General features: G+C 38.5%; 1 protein-coding gene across 1 annotated transcript in view; it reads right to left on the bottom strand.

The window, feature by feature from the left end:
* The window catches only part of SIPA1L1 (signal induced proliferation associated 1 like 1), a 2148853-nt gene that overhangs the window by 474795 nt on the left and 1660411 nt on the right, over positions 1 to 13647 (bottom strand). Inside the window, exon 16 of the mRNA XM_044073855.1 lies at positions 5293 to 5455. Within this exon, the coding sequence (XP_043929790.1) occupies positions 5293 to 5455 (163 nt within the window). The remainder of the gene's footprint in view (positions 1 to 5292; positions 5456 to 13647) is intronic.

Below are 13647 nucleotides of genomic sequence, written 5' to 3'. Positions count from 1 at the left end.
CTATGTTTACCAGTGCCACATCTTCTCCCTTTGCAGTACTCCAAATGAGATATCTTTTCCATTTTGCTGCATAATTCTTTCTTGTTGAAGGTCTACGAGCCTCAAGGATTATGTCTTTAACCCTTTGGGATAAATTTGGGTTAATTGTTCTTATGTAATGTTCCAGGCAGTTAGCTGCAGAGTTTTCAGGTTTGGATGCAGGATGTTGTAGTTGTTCTGTGTTAACAGCAATGGGATCAGAGGTAGTGCCCATATTTGTTCCTGAGACATGCTCCTCAGCAATGGGTACCAATGTTGCCTTGGCCAGTCTGGAGCTATCAGAATGATCCTTGGACGTTCCTCTTTGATCTTCAAAAGCACCTTGTGCATCAAAGGAAGTGGTGGGAATGCGAATGCTGTCAGGTTCTTCCAACTGAAAGATAGGGAGTCCACCTTCCAAGCAAGTGGGTGGTACGTCCTTGTGCAGAATCTCTTTAGCTGGTGATTGAGTGGGGATGCAAATAAGTCTATTTGTGGTAATCCCCATTCTCTTGTGATGGCTTTGAAGATGTCCGGATGCAGCATCCATTCGTGGGCATCCGTGGTAGTTCTGCTTAGTATGTCTGCTAGAATGTTTTCTTTTCCCGGTACAAAAATTGCTTGTAACTGAATGTTGTAGCTCAGAGCCACATCCCATAGGTCCAGTGCCAGCTGGCATAGAGGGTATGAATGTGTGCCTCCCTGTTTGTTGATGTACCACATAACTGTGGTGTTGTCTGTCCTTATCATCAACTGACCTTCTTGGAGAAATGGTCTGAATGACTGGATTGCCAATTGCACTGCCAGCATTTCCTTTAGATTTATGTGCAGGCGCAGCTGGTCTTGAGTCCATAAGCCTTGTATGCACTTGTCCAGCATGTGTGCCCCCCAACCGAGGTCTGATGCATCTGTCGTGATGGTTTGGCTTGGTTGACTGTTGCAGAAGGGCAATCCTGTGTTTGATTGACAGGCCTGAGCCCACCATAGGAACTCTTGCTTCAGGCATGGGATTATTGGAATTTTGGTTTCTAGGCTGTGCTTGTGTTGAGACCACAAATTCTTTAGGTACCACTGTAGCTTTCTCATATGCAGCCTGGCATGAGGGACCAGAATTATGCAGGATGCCATGAAGCCTAGGGCTTGCAGTACTTTCCTTGCAGTTAGATGGTTCTGCTTTGTTAATGCCAAGAAGTAGAGAGGTAGTTGCTCTTTCTTTTCTGCAGTTAGGAATGCCATTTGTTTTGATGTGTCCAGCTCTGCACCCAGAAAGGTTATTCTTTGGGATGGAATCAGCCTTGACTTTTTTATATTGACTGTATATCCCAGGGCTTGCAGCAGGTAAATGACTCTTTGTAAGTCTTCTGTTAGCTTGCTTTTGTTGTCCGCTTGTATCAGGCAGTCGTCCAGGTTGGGGTAAATTTGGATTCCCTGAAGTCTGCAATGAGCAATTACTGATGCCAGGCATTTCGTGAACACTCTGGGCGCAGTAGATAAACCAAAGGGCAATGCTGAGAATTGATAATGCTCTGATCCTGCAAGAAATCTGAGGTATCTTCTGCAATTTGGTCGTATGGGGACGTGCAGGTATGCCTCCTTGAGATCTAGAGTTACCAGCCAAGACTCCTTGCCCAGCATGGGAAGGAGCTGCTGTAGGGTCAGCATTTTGAATTTTGGAACAATGAGGAATGTGTTTAAAGCGGACAGGTCGAGAATAGGCCTCCATTTGCTCTCTTTTCTTGGTACCAGGAAGAGTCTGGAGTAAAATCCCTTTCCTTGTTCCATAGATGGTACCTTTTCCACAGCTCTCATTCTTAATAATTGAGATATTTGCTTTAGAGCTTCTGCCCTTTGAGTAGGTGGTAGGTTTGGCATTCCTCTCTTTCCTGGTAGAGTATGGAAATGGAACCTGTAACCTTGGTCTATAGTTTGCAAAATCCATTTTTCCCTTGTGATGCAATGCCAGTTCTTTGAAAATAATGTTAGCCTTCCGCCTAAGGGTGCTTCCAGTTGTTCCCTGGTAGGCGGTGCCACAGCCAAGTCACTGTGATTGTGTTGTTGTAGTGGTGGTGGCTGCATCTGTGCCTCGCTGGTTGTTACCTTGCCACTGGCGTCCCCTGTAGGCACCCCTGGATTGGTTTCTGCCTCCTGAACGCCTATTCCTGCCTCTCTGTGTCTTAGAGGAGTCCGGAAAGGACCAATTCTTGGACGGCCAGTTCCTGCTAAACCTTGGAGGTTGAACCTGTAAAAAATCTTTCACTGTTTGTACAGATTTTGCCTTCTCTTCCATCTTTTTAGTACCTGCTGTGCAGGGGAACCAAATAAATTGACTTTGTCCATGGGAGCATCTAAAAGCTTTGATTTGACATGGTCTGGTAATGCCTGCTCTTTCAACCATGCATGTCTCCTGATAACTGTGCCAGTCATGGCTGATCTAAAGGAAGCCTCCAGTGCATCATAGCCACATTTTAAAGAATGGTTACTAACCTGCTGTATGTTATGTACCATTTCCTGAGCATATTTCTTATCTAAAGATTCTTCAGAGGACAGCTTTTTAGTTAACTGTTCTAGCATAAACTCTTGATATTGAATCATATGAAATTGGCAGTTCAAAGCCCTAGCTGACAAAGTAGCAGAGGTGTAAACTTTTTTACCCCATCGCTCTAAGGACCTGGATTCCCTTTCAGAGGGGAGGGTTTTTTTAGTAGATGTAGTTGCTACAGCTTTAGGGCCCTGGGAGATAGTCTCTGGATCTGCAAAAGGAGCCTTGTATAAATGGTAATGAGTGTCCGGGACCCTGTAGAACCTATCGAGCTTAGCAGGGGCCGGAGGTAATGAATCAGGAGCAGTGCAAGCATCATTAAATGCATCATCTACAACAGAAAGAACTGGAGGTATAGCTAAAGGCCTATGCTGTGGCAAATGTAGAAAGGTTCTAAGCCTTTTTCTGGAGTCTGAGAAATCTTGGCCCTGCCACTGAAATTGTTCCCTCATAGCATGCAAGGTTTCCCCAAAGGAAAATTCCTCAGGTGGAGAGGCTGAAGGAATGGACTCTTCAGCATCAGAGTCTTCGTAAGGAGAATAAGGAGCCTCAGGAGGGTCTGTATGTTCTGAGTCATCAGAGGAATCATCTGTGGATACTGGCTCTGGGGGCTCTGCTCTAGGCCTCTTCTCTGGAGGTGGATGAGAGTGAGGCTGGGATCCACGAATTAAAGAAATGAGATCCTCAGCCAAAGAAAGCATATGGGAACTGGTGCTGGGCCTGTGAGAGGGGGGCTTGACAGGCACCGTTTTTGAAGCTTTAGCTGCTTTAGCCCTGGCAAAGGCCTTAATAGACATGGCTGCAGGAGGCCTAGCAGCTCCACGTGCAGGGGTTGAAATATCCAAGGGAATAGTGTCTGATAATTCCTGAGAAACCGCAACTGCAGGTTGGATTTCAGAAGCCGATTCCACCAGGTTAGAAGAGGCCTCGGTAGAAGGCATGTTTTCGGCTGGGGAAAGAACCGCTTGCTCAGTTTCAGCCGAAACAGAGACACTCGTGGTTGGCTTAACCGCGGTTTCGGCCGAAACCGCGGACCGCGAGTGTCGGTCCTTTTCCCTGCGTTTTTTGGTTATTTGTGAAGTCGGAGGATCCGACGGCATGATATAAGCGAGCCGAAAAACTGTTCTGCAAACTCCGACCGGCGTCTAAGCGTCCGTCGGTTAAAAGAAGCACAGGCTAGACAAGCTGCTACGTCGTGGTCTGGGCCTAAACAAGGTAAGCAGTAAGAGTGGAAATCTTTATGAGGTATTTGTTTCCCACAAGTTACACAGTTATTCACTTTTTCTGACATCGGCTGAGGCAAGAAAGAGTCCCCAACGGGGTACTTAGCTTTTTAGAAGTCTTCGAAGTAGTATTCGGTAGTAGTAATCTCTGGTTCTGACCGACCGGCACTTGCGAACAGCTTCTGCTTCGGGCGCCACGCGGCAAGAAAGACGGAGGAAAATGGCGTCGGCTGATGCCTTTATACCTAAAGAACTGCAGCTATGACGTCGGGTGAAGCGCAACACCAGCCGAAGCCAGACCCAGACTTTGGAATCCGGCCGACCGAAGGGCTGCCTGACGACAGGACTACCCATTTGTAAGGACTGCAGATGCATCCTTGAAGGACATCACTAGAGACCCTCAAACTGACTGATAATTTCACACAGCAAATCCACTTCTAGTAACACTTTTGCAGCAATGGTAACCACAAGCTTAAAAAAACACAGCTGAAATTCACTTTTCTTACTTACTCATCTGTGTGCCTCACTGTCACTTTGGCCCTCAAGTAGTCTCCAGCCATTACTGACTATATTTGTATCACTGTATGAAATCTCCTTTCTTATTAACCCTAAAGATACTACAGTACACCTGTTCTTTTAACCACAGGTGCAGAGATAAGGGATGTAAGAGTAGCAGTGTTAGCTATACATGATGTAGGGGATATAAGGTAGTGTGTTGAGTGGCCATTATATCAGGGAAAAATGATCATATGCCATTTGTCCTTTCTTCTGTGGCCAAAGCAGACATGCAGCACCAGTAATACATCTACTAAAGAATAAGTCAAAGCAACTCTAACCCACACCACAAAGAAGGTATATTAAATGCTACCAAACCCACGTTTTAGACTATCTTCTCCTAAGATGGGTCTCAGAGAATTCAAATTCATCCAAATGCATCCTAACACATTTGGTTTCCTGTGTCAACAGTGGTTAAATATTTGGAGCAATATATACACATAAACAGAAATGGGAAGTTAACTGAAAAATAAAATAATGACAACATTCGTCCAGTTACAGGACAAGTGAGGACAGTTGTGGACTGATGTTTATATTCCATACATTTTTTCCCCACATGCCTTGAGGGGCTCTGAATATCTACATGTTTGCATCATATGCCTTGAAGACTGACCCTCAGCTAGTTAACCACTTTCTAGGGGATCCACATTTATGACCTTCCAAGCCATAGCTCAGTGCAGATGCAGCCTCAAAAAAGATATGCAAGCAAACCCAACAACCACATTTCAGATGAGAAGGCAGGAAAGTAAATGTATCCCAATGTTGTAGTTACTGATTCTATTACTAAACCATTGTGCAATCTCAAACATAAAAAAAAAAAAAAAAAAAATGAAAAGACACTTGATTATTTACATGAATAATCTTGCGGTACCACTTATGACAAGGAAAACTAAATGAAATGCCTGAGCTCACTTCTAATGACATCCTGACAGGTTCTCTCCTTATATCCATGCCTACCTTAAAATCTTTGTCCACCTCTGGTAGGGGGCTATCCAGGTCAATCAACTTTTTCAGCTCTTCTTCAATTGTTGACTTGGCCATCCTCTGTGGGGACCGTAAGTCGCGCACTGATGCACGTAGCCGTGTTTGAGATATATCGCTGCCATCACTCTGATGTCTCCTGTTAAAAACATTTGCATTTGTGAAACAGCTAAGTTAAAACTTAAATCTGTAATTCACCTAAGTTAAAACTTAAATCTGTAATTCACATTTGGTAGTGAATAAACTACAAAACACACACAGGAAAGCTAAATAATGAAAGAAAACTAATCTGTTCAGAAAATGTCAAGATCTGATTGAAGACAAATGGCAACATTAGTCATTTTACTCTACTGATAAGAGAATAATCTGCAGCCCATAATGATACTAGAAAAGGTACCTGATAAGTAGTAGTGAGCCACTGCAAGATATTCACATTTCATTATCTTTTCAGTACAAACCAAGTACTAACACTTGCATATGTACCATGATGCCATGTACAAACTAAAACCTTAAGAAAAATAGTACTTGTTTAAAACAAAACTGTTATAAAGAAATATAAAAGAAAAACAATGCAAGTTAACTATATTTTAACTGAAGTTTCCAATACAAATAAAACTTATGGCATTGCTTTATACAATCTATAGACAACACAGGACATCTAAACAAATGTCATACAATGACACTCCTGAAAATACCGTGAGTGTTGTGATCTAGTATAATGCATAGTAACACAGGCTAAAACACTAGTTCAGCAAATGAAGGGAGAATAGGACAGGTGCTCTGACATGGCAACACTACACCAAACAAAGCTATCTGATGACAATATATCTCCAAGAATTTATCATGCCATTTCCATATGAGCCCTGGAATACCCTCGGAGTTATGACAACAATGCATTTTGTCACATGACTGAGACTGGATCAATAAAGTCAGGGACAATTTATCTGGTAATCTGGGGGACTGTTGAGGAAAGAAGCATATTTTTTGACAATGCACTACTCCTTACAAGGATAAAATGAAACAGTGGCTTCCTGACAAAGCAAACAAGTATATATAACTCATGAGCATAAAGGAACACACTGTCTCCTCGGTGTTCCTATGCATTAACAACAGTAACGTGTGTGGTCAAATTACAAAAAGCAAAGGCACAGTGAAAAAAATGAAAAAAAGCCACAATTTGGCTTTCTGACAAACTTCATTACCAAGTAATTACTTCCACAGAACTAATGTAAAGCAGACAGTAAATCAGCACAAAAAAGAAAATGCAGATATATCTGCTAAAACATGGAGTACAACTGGGGTTGGGTGAAGACATTCAACAACAGCATAACATTTAACAAAATTCCCCAACTTGTTTATAAATCCCCTGTTAGCACTCCAAACCCAAGTACAAAACCTTGCCTTACGCTAACTCTGCAAAACACAGCATTTAACCATGATGTCTGTTAAAAAGTCAGATTTTAGCTTTATTCATTGGGATTGTTTCCACCTCTTCCTTTTTTCAATAATTCCCCATAAAGTATATATACAGGAGTCCCTTACATTCCAACTACTCTGCTCCCCAAATAATAACCCATAATCTGGCACTAGGCCATCCTCAGACATTATGGCTTCATAGTAAGTAGAACCAAAAATAAATACTTGGTTAAAAATAAACACACACACCATGTGAAACTGTCACAAAAGAAAAGAGCCCAGCATAAGTGCAGCTTGAAGTCAAAATACATCACTGGGATCTTCTGGCATAAGATATAAGGAGCAATATATACTGACTCTTAAGAATATACAGGTTTGTAATATCATTTTTTTCATACTGAGTTTTGAAGATTGTAAACGTTAACAAAGAACCACTTCTTTCACCGCGCCTGCAGGACCTGAAAAATAAAAAAGTTCTTTTTTTAAGAATTTTTTTATTGATTTAATATATACACAATATATACATAGAAAGGAAGAAATTCAATACCACAGCTGTTACACAATGCTAGAAAAACACTGAATCATCAGAGTAATCATATACAATTAACAAATTAAGAATCTTGGCATTTCAATAGTAACATTTCAAGGCTATTCCAACAACTAAAAGTCTCAGTATGACTTACAGATCTTATTCTATTCACTTCTTTTTCAGTTTTACATAGCATAGTTGCTAAATTTAAAAGTTCTTTGAACGTAGGAAAGGAGTTTGATTTCCAATTTTTTGTAATAATTTCTCTAGCTTCTACCGTGAGACTCCAAAATAGTTTTTGTTGTTTGGCTTTTACAGATAAAGGAAGTAGAACATTCATTAGTAATGTTGATCTAGTTAAAGAACAATTATCACACCACAACCCCTTAAAAATAATTATCTCTTCCAATAAACATTTAATATTTCATAATCCATAAAATATATCTGCCCAATAAGCTTTTTACATCTTTACTGCATCTCTAGCAAATTGAAAAAGCCATTTTACTAAATTTAGAAATTTTATAAAGGGGTAACCAACATTCTACGTATATATTTCCGCATGCAGTGGTGCAGCAGTTAACATTGACACCTCCCAGCAAGTGGTTCTCTGGTTCAATTCTCAGCTGGGGTGCTTTCTGTGTGGAGTCTGCATATCCTCCCTGCGTCCGCTTGGGTTTCCTCCTCTGGTTTCTTCTCACATTTCAAAAGCATTTGCCTGGAACATTTCTCACCTGGCTTCCACTGAAAATAGGCTCTGTCCTAGTCGGACTTTCTCAGTCAACAAATAATAAAAAAATAAATAAATAAAAACTTTCCATTATAAACTTGAATATGTTTGATTATCTGACTTAAGTAACACAGTTGTATTCTTGTCATCAACTAAGTCACTCAATCAATTATTACCTGAAAAGTTCCAAAATTCTGTTTCAAAATTATTATTTATAAATAACTTGTATAACTCAGACAAGCTTCCTTTGTACGTTAATTTACCTTCAGTGACAGCACTCATAACGGGGGGAATGGTGTTTTCTTCCTCTTAACTCATACTACCTACAAATTAATTTATTTTTTTTATTAATGGACAATATTAACTGATTATAATCTTTCATTAAACATTCTGGTGACTTAGCTTTTTCTTTTTCAAAGCAATCGGACTATAATACTAACCCATTCCTTTTCAGTAAATTCATTTTAACGTTGTACTGAGTTTCCAAAAATGTAGTGTGTGCTTATAATGGGAAAGGACAAAAAATTCCATTTTAACATTAATGGGGTTCTAAAAACACATTTCTTAACTGTTCTTAGAACTAATTTCATATATGCAGACTGTAAAGATTGAAATAATTTCCCTTTTCTAAGGTAAGTTTTATTAACTAGATGAAATGCTTGTTACATAATTCTAATTTATAATACTTAATAAACTTATGAGAATTTAGTATAATCTGTTCCTGAATGGTTTTCCATTGACTAGTATAAGAGGAGTCTAACCAAAGTATGATCAAGTCAAAATCTGCAGCAATGGAATAAGATTCTACATCAGGGAGTCTAATTTGATTTCAATAAGCACCATAAGAATGAAGTAAACATTTTTTCCATTTTCTTTAAAAGATTTTTCAGGTATTAAAGCTATTAAATGCAATATATACACGCACACATACCCATAGTTATATAATCTTGTGTAAAATAATCACTATAATAAGCACTAACCAATCCCCAAAAGTAAAAAAAAATAAATAAATTAATTCCATTTTTTTAATACATGACATTTCTTCAATTATTTTTTTTCAAAATTATGACCAATAATCTTACTCGCATCTTTAAACAGTTTTTATTCCTAAATATTTTAATTCTTGTCTTTCTCAATTTTGTTTATCTTTAAACTTACTATCTAGTAATTGATCCAACACTAAAGCTTTGGTTTTATTATTACATTTCAGCAGTGATATTTTTTGAAACTTTCCAATTTCCTTATCTATTTCTTCAAATGAATAATTTAAATATCCTACAGTCAGGAATATATCACTTGCAAAAAGCTGCATTGTAGATTGACAATCCTTAATTGAAAATCCATCAATTTCATCATTGCTTCTTATACTATTAACTAAGGGTTCAATAACTAATGCAAATATTAGAAGAGAAGGGACACCCTTGCTTTGTACTTTTGTTTAAAGTGAATCCTTGAGAAATTTAAGAGACAAGTTTTAATATATGCTTTGGAATCTCTACACAAGTTTTTAAATATTCCAATAAATTGTTCTAGAAATGCAAACACTTCTAAAGTTTTAAATAAGCAGTTCCAATCTACAGAATCAAAAGCTCTCTCAATATCTAAGCTAATTAGGACCGTTTTTTTGCCATTCCTTTTGCTAAATTAAAGATTGTTACTACTCTTTCAATACATTACTCTACTGATTATAAATCCTGTTTGATCTTTATTAATGAATCTACTATATCCCTTGCTTGTGGTGAAGATGGAAGTAAATATTTTATAATCTACATTTAATAATGAAATTGGTCTATATGAGGAAACTAATTTATCCTTTCCTTGTTTAAGTATTAGGTGAGATTACAGAAAATTTCCATGATGGAGGAATTACTCTGTCACTCTGAATTACCCTGAAAACTTCACTTGGTAATTCTGTAATATTTAATGGAAGCAGACTATACTGTTCTATAACACAGCAGCTTGGCGATTTTTACCTTTTTAAAGCTTCTTTAACTTCTTTTAGGGTAAAAGATTTATTCAACAGACATATTTGTTGATCATTAAGTTTATTAGTAACATTTTTCTTTAAATACTTGTCAGTTTTGTAATCACCAAGATTAGTTTTATCTTTATTAAGATCCTCATGAGATTTTTTAAAAATATTAAGCTCTTCTTCTATGTGTGAAGTAAGCTTATTAGTGTGAGGATTTCTGATTTTATTGATTTGTGCCTTTTTGCTTACTATCTTACATCTATTAGCTAATCTGTGAAGATATATTTGGAGTCACTGCATAACTGTGCAATTTTAACTTTTTTAAAACTATCTCCACTTTATGTGTTAAAATCGATACTTTGTCATTAGTTTTTCAATGACATAGTATTATCTATTTTATTGCTGTTCAAACTTATCTTTGTGTATGTCATCTTCTATTTCTAACAACTCTTTATCCCACTCTCATTTTACTGCTAGACCATCTTTCCATTCTATATTTAATATGTATTTTTAAGAAATCCCATAATATGACTTCACTAACCTGCAATCATAATTCAAAGATAAAAAAATATCAATTTGTTCCTTAAGGTAACCTCTTAAATTCTTTTAATGTCATCATATATTCTGGGATTCTATAAATAATCTGAAATTTCCTTATATCCATTGATATAGTAACATTTAGTGTATGATGATGGATGATCCACCTTTGTGTAAAGAGATGACCGTGGATGTCCTCCACTTGGTTGGGATGAAGCGGGTATTCAGGCTTTGGTTGAATATGGTGCATAACAGTGCTGCAAATTCTTGCCCGAGTTCATGTAGGATGCAGCCTGGGATGTTATAGGGTCCTAGGGAGGCTGTATTTTTTGTCTTTTAGAGGGTAGTGATGACTTGCTCCCTAGAGATAACAGGAGGGCAGGTGCTGGGGGTGGCCTGATTTACTGATGGGGGGGACAGAGAAGTGAAGTTTTCACTGAACCTGTCTGCCAATAGGTTGGCTATATCTACGGCATTTGTGTATGTGGTGTCCTTGACCACCAGTTCTACTTATATCTTAAACTAGCTAAGCGGCTTGTCCATGGAACTTTTTCAGCCATGATCCAAGCCACAGGAAATTACACACAATTCTGTAGGAAACTTAAGAAAAAACTGACAAGTGAGTTTGGGTACATTGAATATTTACACACAGTTGGTGTGGTTTGATCATGAGGGTGAATCCTGAATGACTAAACAATACCAACTGTGGGTAAATCTTCAATACACCCACACCCACACCCACGAGTCAGTTATTGCTATTATATAAAGACATTATTTAAGAAAGAATTTACTTATTTTTCTTAAATAATGTTCTTGTATAATAGCACCTTTGTATTCCTCTGAGTTGTTTCCACATTCTTCCGTGTTTGTTGAAGTACTGCACATGCATATTGGACTTAATTTCCCACTCTTGCACAATACATCAGTGCTGTGGACAGCAAGCAATGGAGAAAGAAAGATCTCCATTGTTTTTTTTTTGTTTTTTTTTAATTATAAAATATGGACAATTTAGAGGTATGAGAGAGACATTGCAAAAATACAAAGAAAATAAGGCACATTTCTTTAATTTTGCAGAATGCTCCTAATTTTTATTTTATTTGCTCTGCCCTCAGTACATATTTCTCAACCTCTTAGCTCATGAAATTTGGACAAAGCCATAAATAAAGGGGAGGCAAAGGTTTCAAAATGGGGAACAATTGTAAATGTTGCTCTTTTAAACTTAGAAAGATGTGAGGAATAGTAAGATTTGTGTTACTGTGCATTGTCTGAAGGACGTGAAGTCTGAAACTGAAGTGTATGTCATTATTTAGTGACTTCATTACGCAGTGATTTGTCAGAAAACCACAAATTCCATGAGGAACAGACCAAAAATATAAAGAAAAAATCCAGATAGTTGAGATGAATGCCTCTGTACCATATACTAACAGAAAAAAGTCTAGCTGTTCAATGATACTTCAATGACTGGACTTTTTTCTATTGGTATATGCTAGATTTACAATGGGCATGCTGGTTTGGCTGACCAATCAGCATGCACATTTTTGAACACTAATAAGATATCACTGTATAATTGCTATAATAGTAGATGTTTGTGTGCATTCACTGTTGCAGTCATGACCAAAGGGATCTCTGCCAGAGGTGGAATCTCAGGTCCAGAATAACTTCTTGGAACTAAGCATTCTTCCTCCCTTAAAGGCATGCCAATGTTACCCTCCTTTGGATGTTTGTACATCCGGGTATAAAGTCAGTGTCCATCTCCACCATCTTTAGTTCCTTCTTGGCCCAATTGAGCTGACAGTATTGTAAACTCCTAAATTGGTAAAGCCTCTAACCTGTTTGCCATGGGAGCTTCATTTGGAAACATAAAAACACAGTCCTCCTAGCCAGCCTGGACAAAGAGGAAAAAAAATCTGATTAAGTTATGAAGAAGTATAAACAGAAAGGGGATGGGGTAGGAATCTGGATATCCCCTCCAGCCACCAATAAACCCACAATATGATGGGGATGGTGGGAGGGAAGTAGAACTGCAGCAGTGAACACACTTGAACATCTATTGTTATGATAAGTTATCTGCACAACTGTACTATGTTTTTGTATGCTTAACTGTTGCCATCCTGACAAAAGTGTAGACTCAAGTAGTTCACCCAAGGAAGGAGAGGAGGTTAGCTAATTTGCAAAACAGGACTGCATTCTGCCTCTCAAAGATAGTTGATGCAAAACCAAATTAAGCCTTGGACTTAAAAGTCCAGCCTACAGTGTTCAAAACTACAGTGGATTAAGGCTTCTTCTGAAATGTCATGTACTCTGACTGAGGAAGGCTGCTGTGGTAGGTGTAAGTGTAAATGGGTGAGCTCTTACCTTACCAGGTAACTTTTTGTTATGACGTTTCTAACAAAAGGTAATAAGAAGCTGGCACACATGCAAAACAGGTTACCCTGAAACTGGTAAACCCTCTTTCTTTTGGGGCAAAGGAAAGGAAAAGATTGTCAGACATTGTGATTAATATCACAACTGCACACACATGTCCACGATACATAAAGCTCCTTCTCCTTTGTTTTCATGATTAGGGACAAAATAAGAAGTTGGAGAGCCTAGTTCATTGAAATGCCCATTACTACCTTAGGCATAAAAGAAAGGGTCATGTTGTCTTTTCAGAAGTGTAAAAAGGGCTCTTTGTACACAAAGTCTTACAGCTCTAAAAACCTCTTACCAGATGCAATGATCAAACTGGAGTGCAGTCTTCCAGATCAGAAATTTAAGGAGTGCATTAGCTGCTGCTCCAAAGTGGGGGGGGGGGGTCCCGAACTGGAGCCTCTCTTTTTTCTTGGTGTTCTAATGTGGGGTACTGTCTTCAGAAACTTTCTCAGAGGGCCTGGCGGCTAGAGATAGATCCACTGGCAGACAGGCAGAAAGAGCTGACAAGTACACTTAATAAACTATATTGTAGTCATAAAGAAAACAATTCAGACAGGTACTGGTAATACAAAAATAATGAACACTGTTCTGTTTTAGGATACTATTCCCACCTCTGGGACCAGAGGAAAAACCTCTCCCGACTGGATAGGTACGAACTGTTAGTACTCATCTTTGGTGTCTCCCTCATAACTGTTGCCAAATCCTCTGAATAAATGTGCCCAAAGGGTAGAAAGATCA

This window comes from Protopterus annectens, chromosome 6.part0 (genome assembly GCF_019279795.1).
Source record: "Protopterus annectens isolate FY-2018-M chromosome 6.part0, PAN1.0, whole genome shotgun sequence".
Taxonomy (NCBI): Eukaryota; Metazoa; Chordata; order Ceratodontiformes; family Protopteridae; genus Protopterus; species Protopterus annectens.
This window is presented reverse-complemented; position numbering and strand designations above follow the sequence as displayed.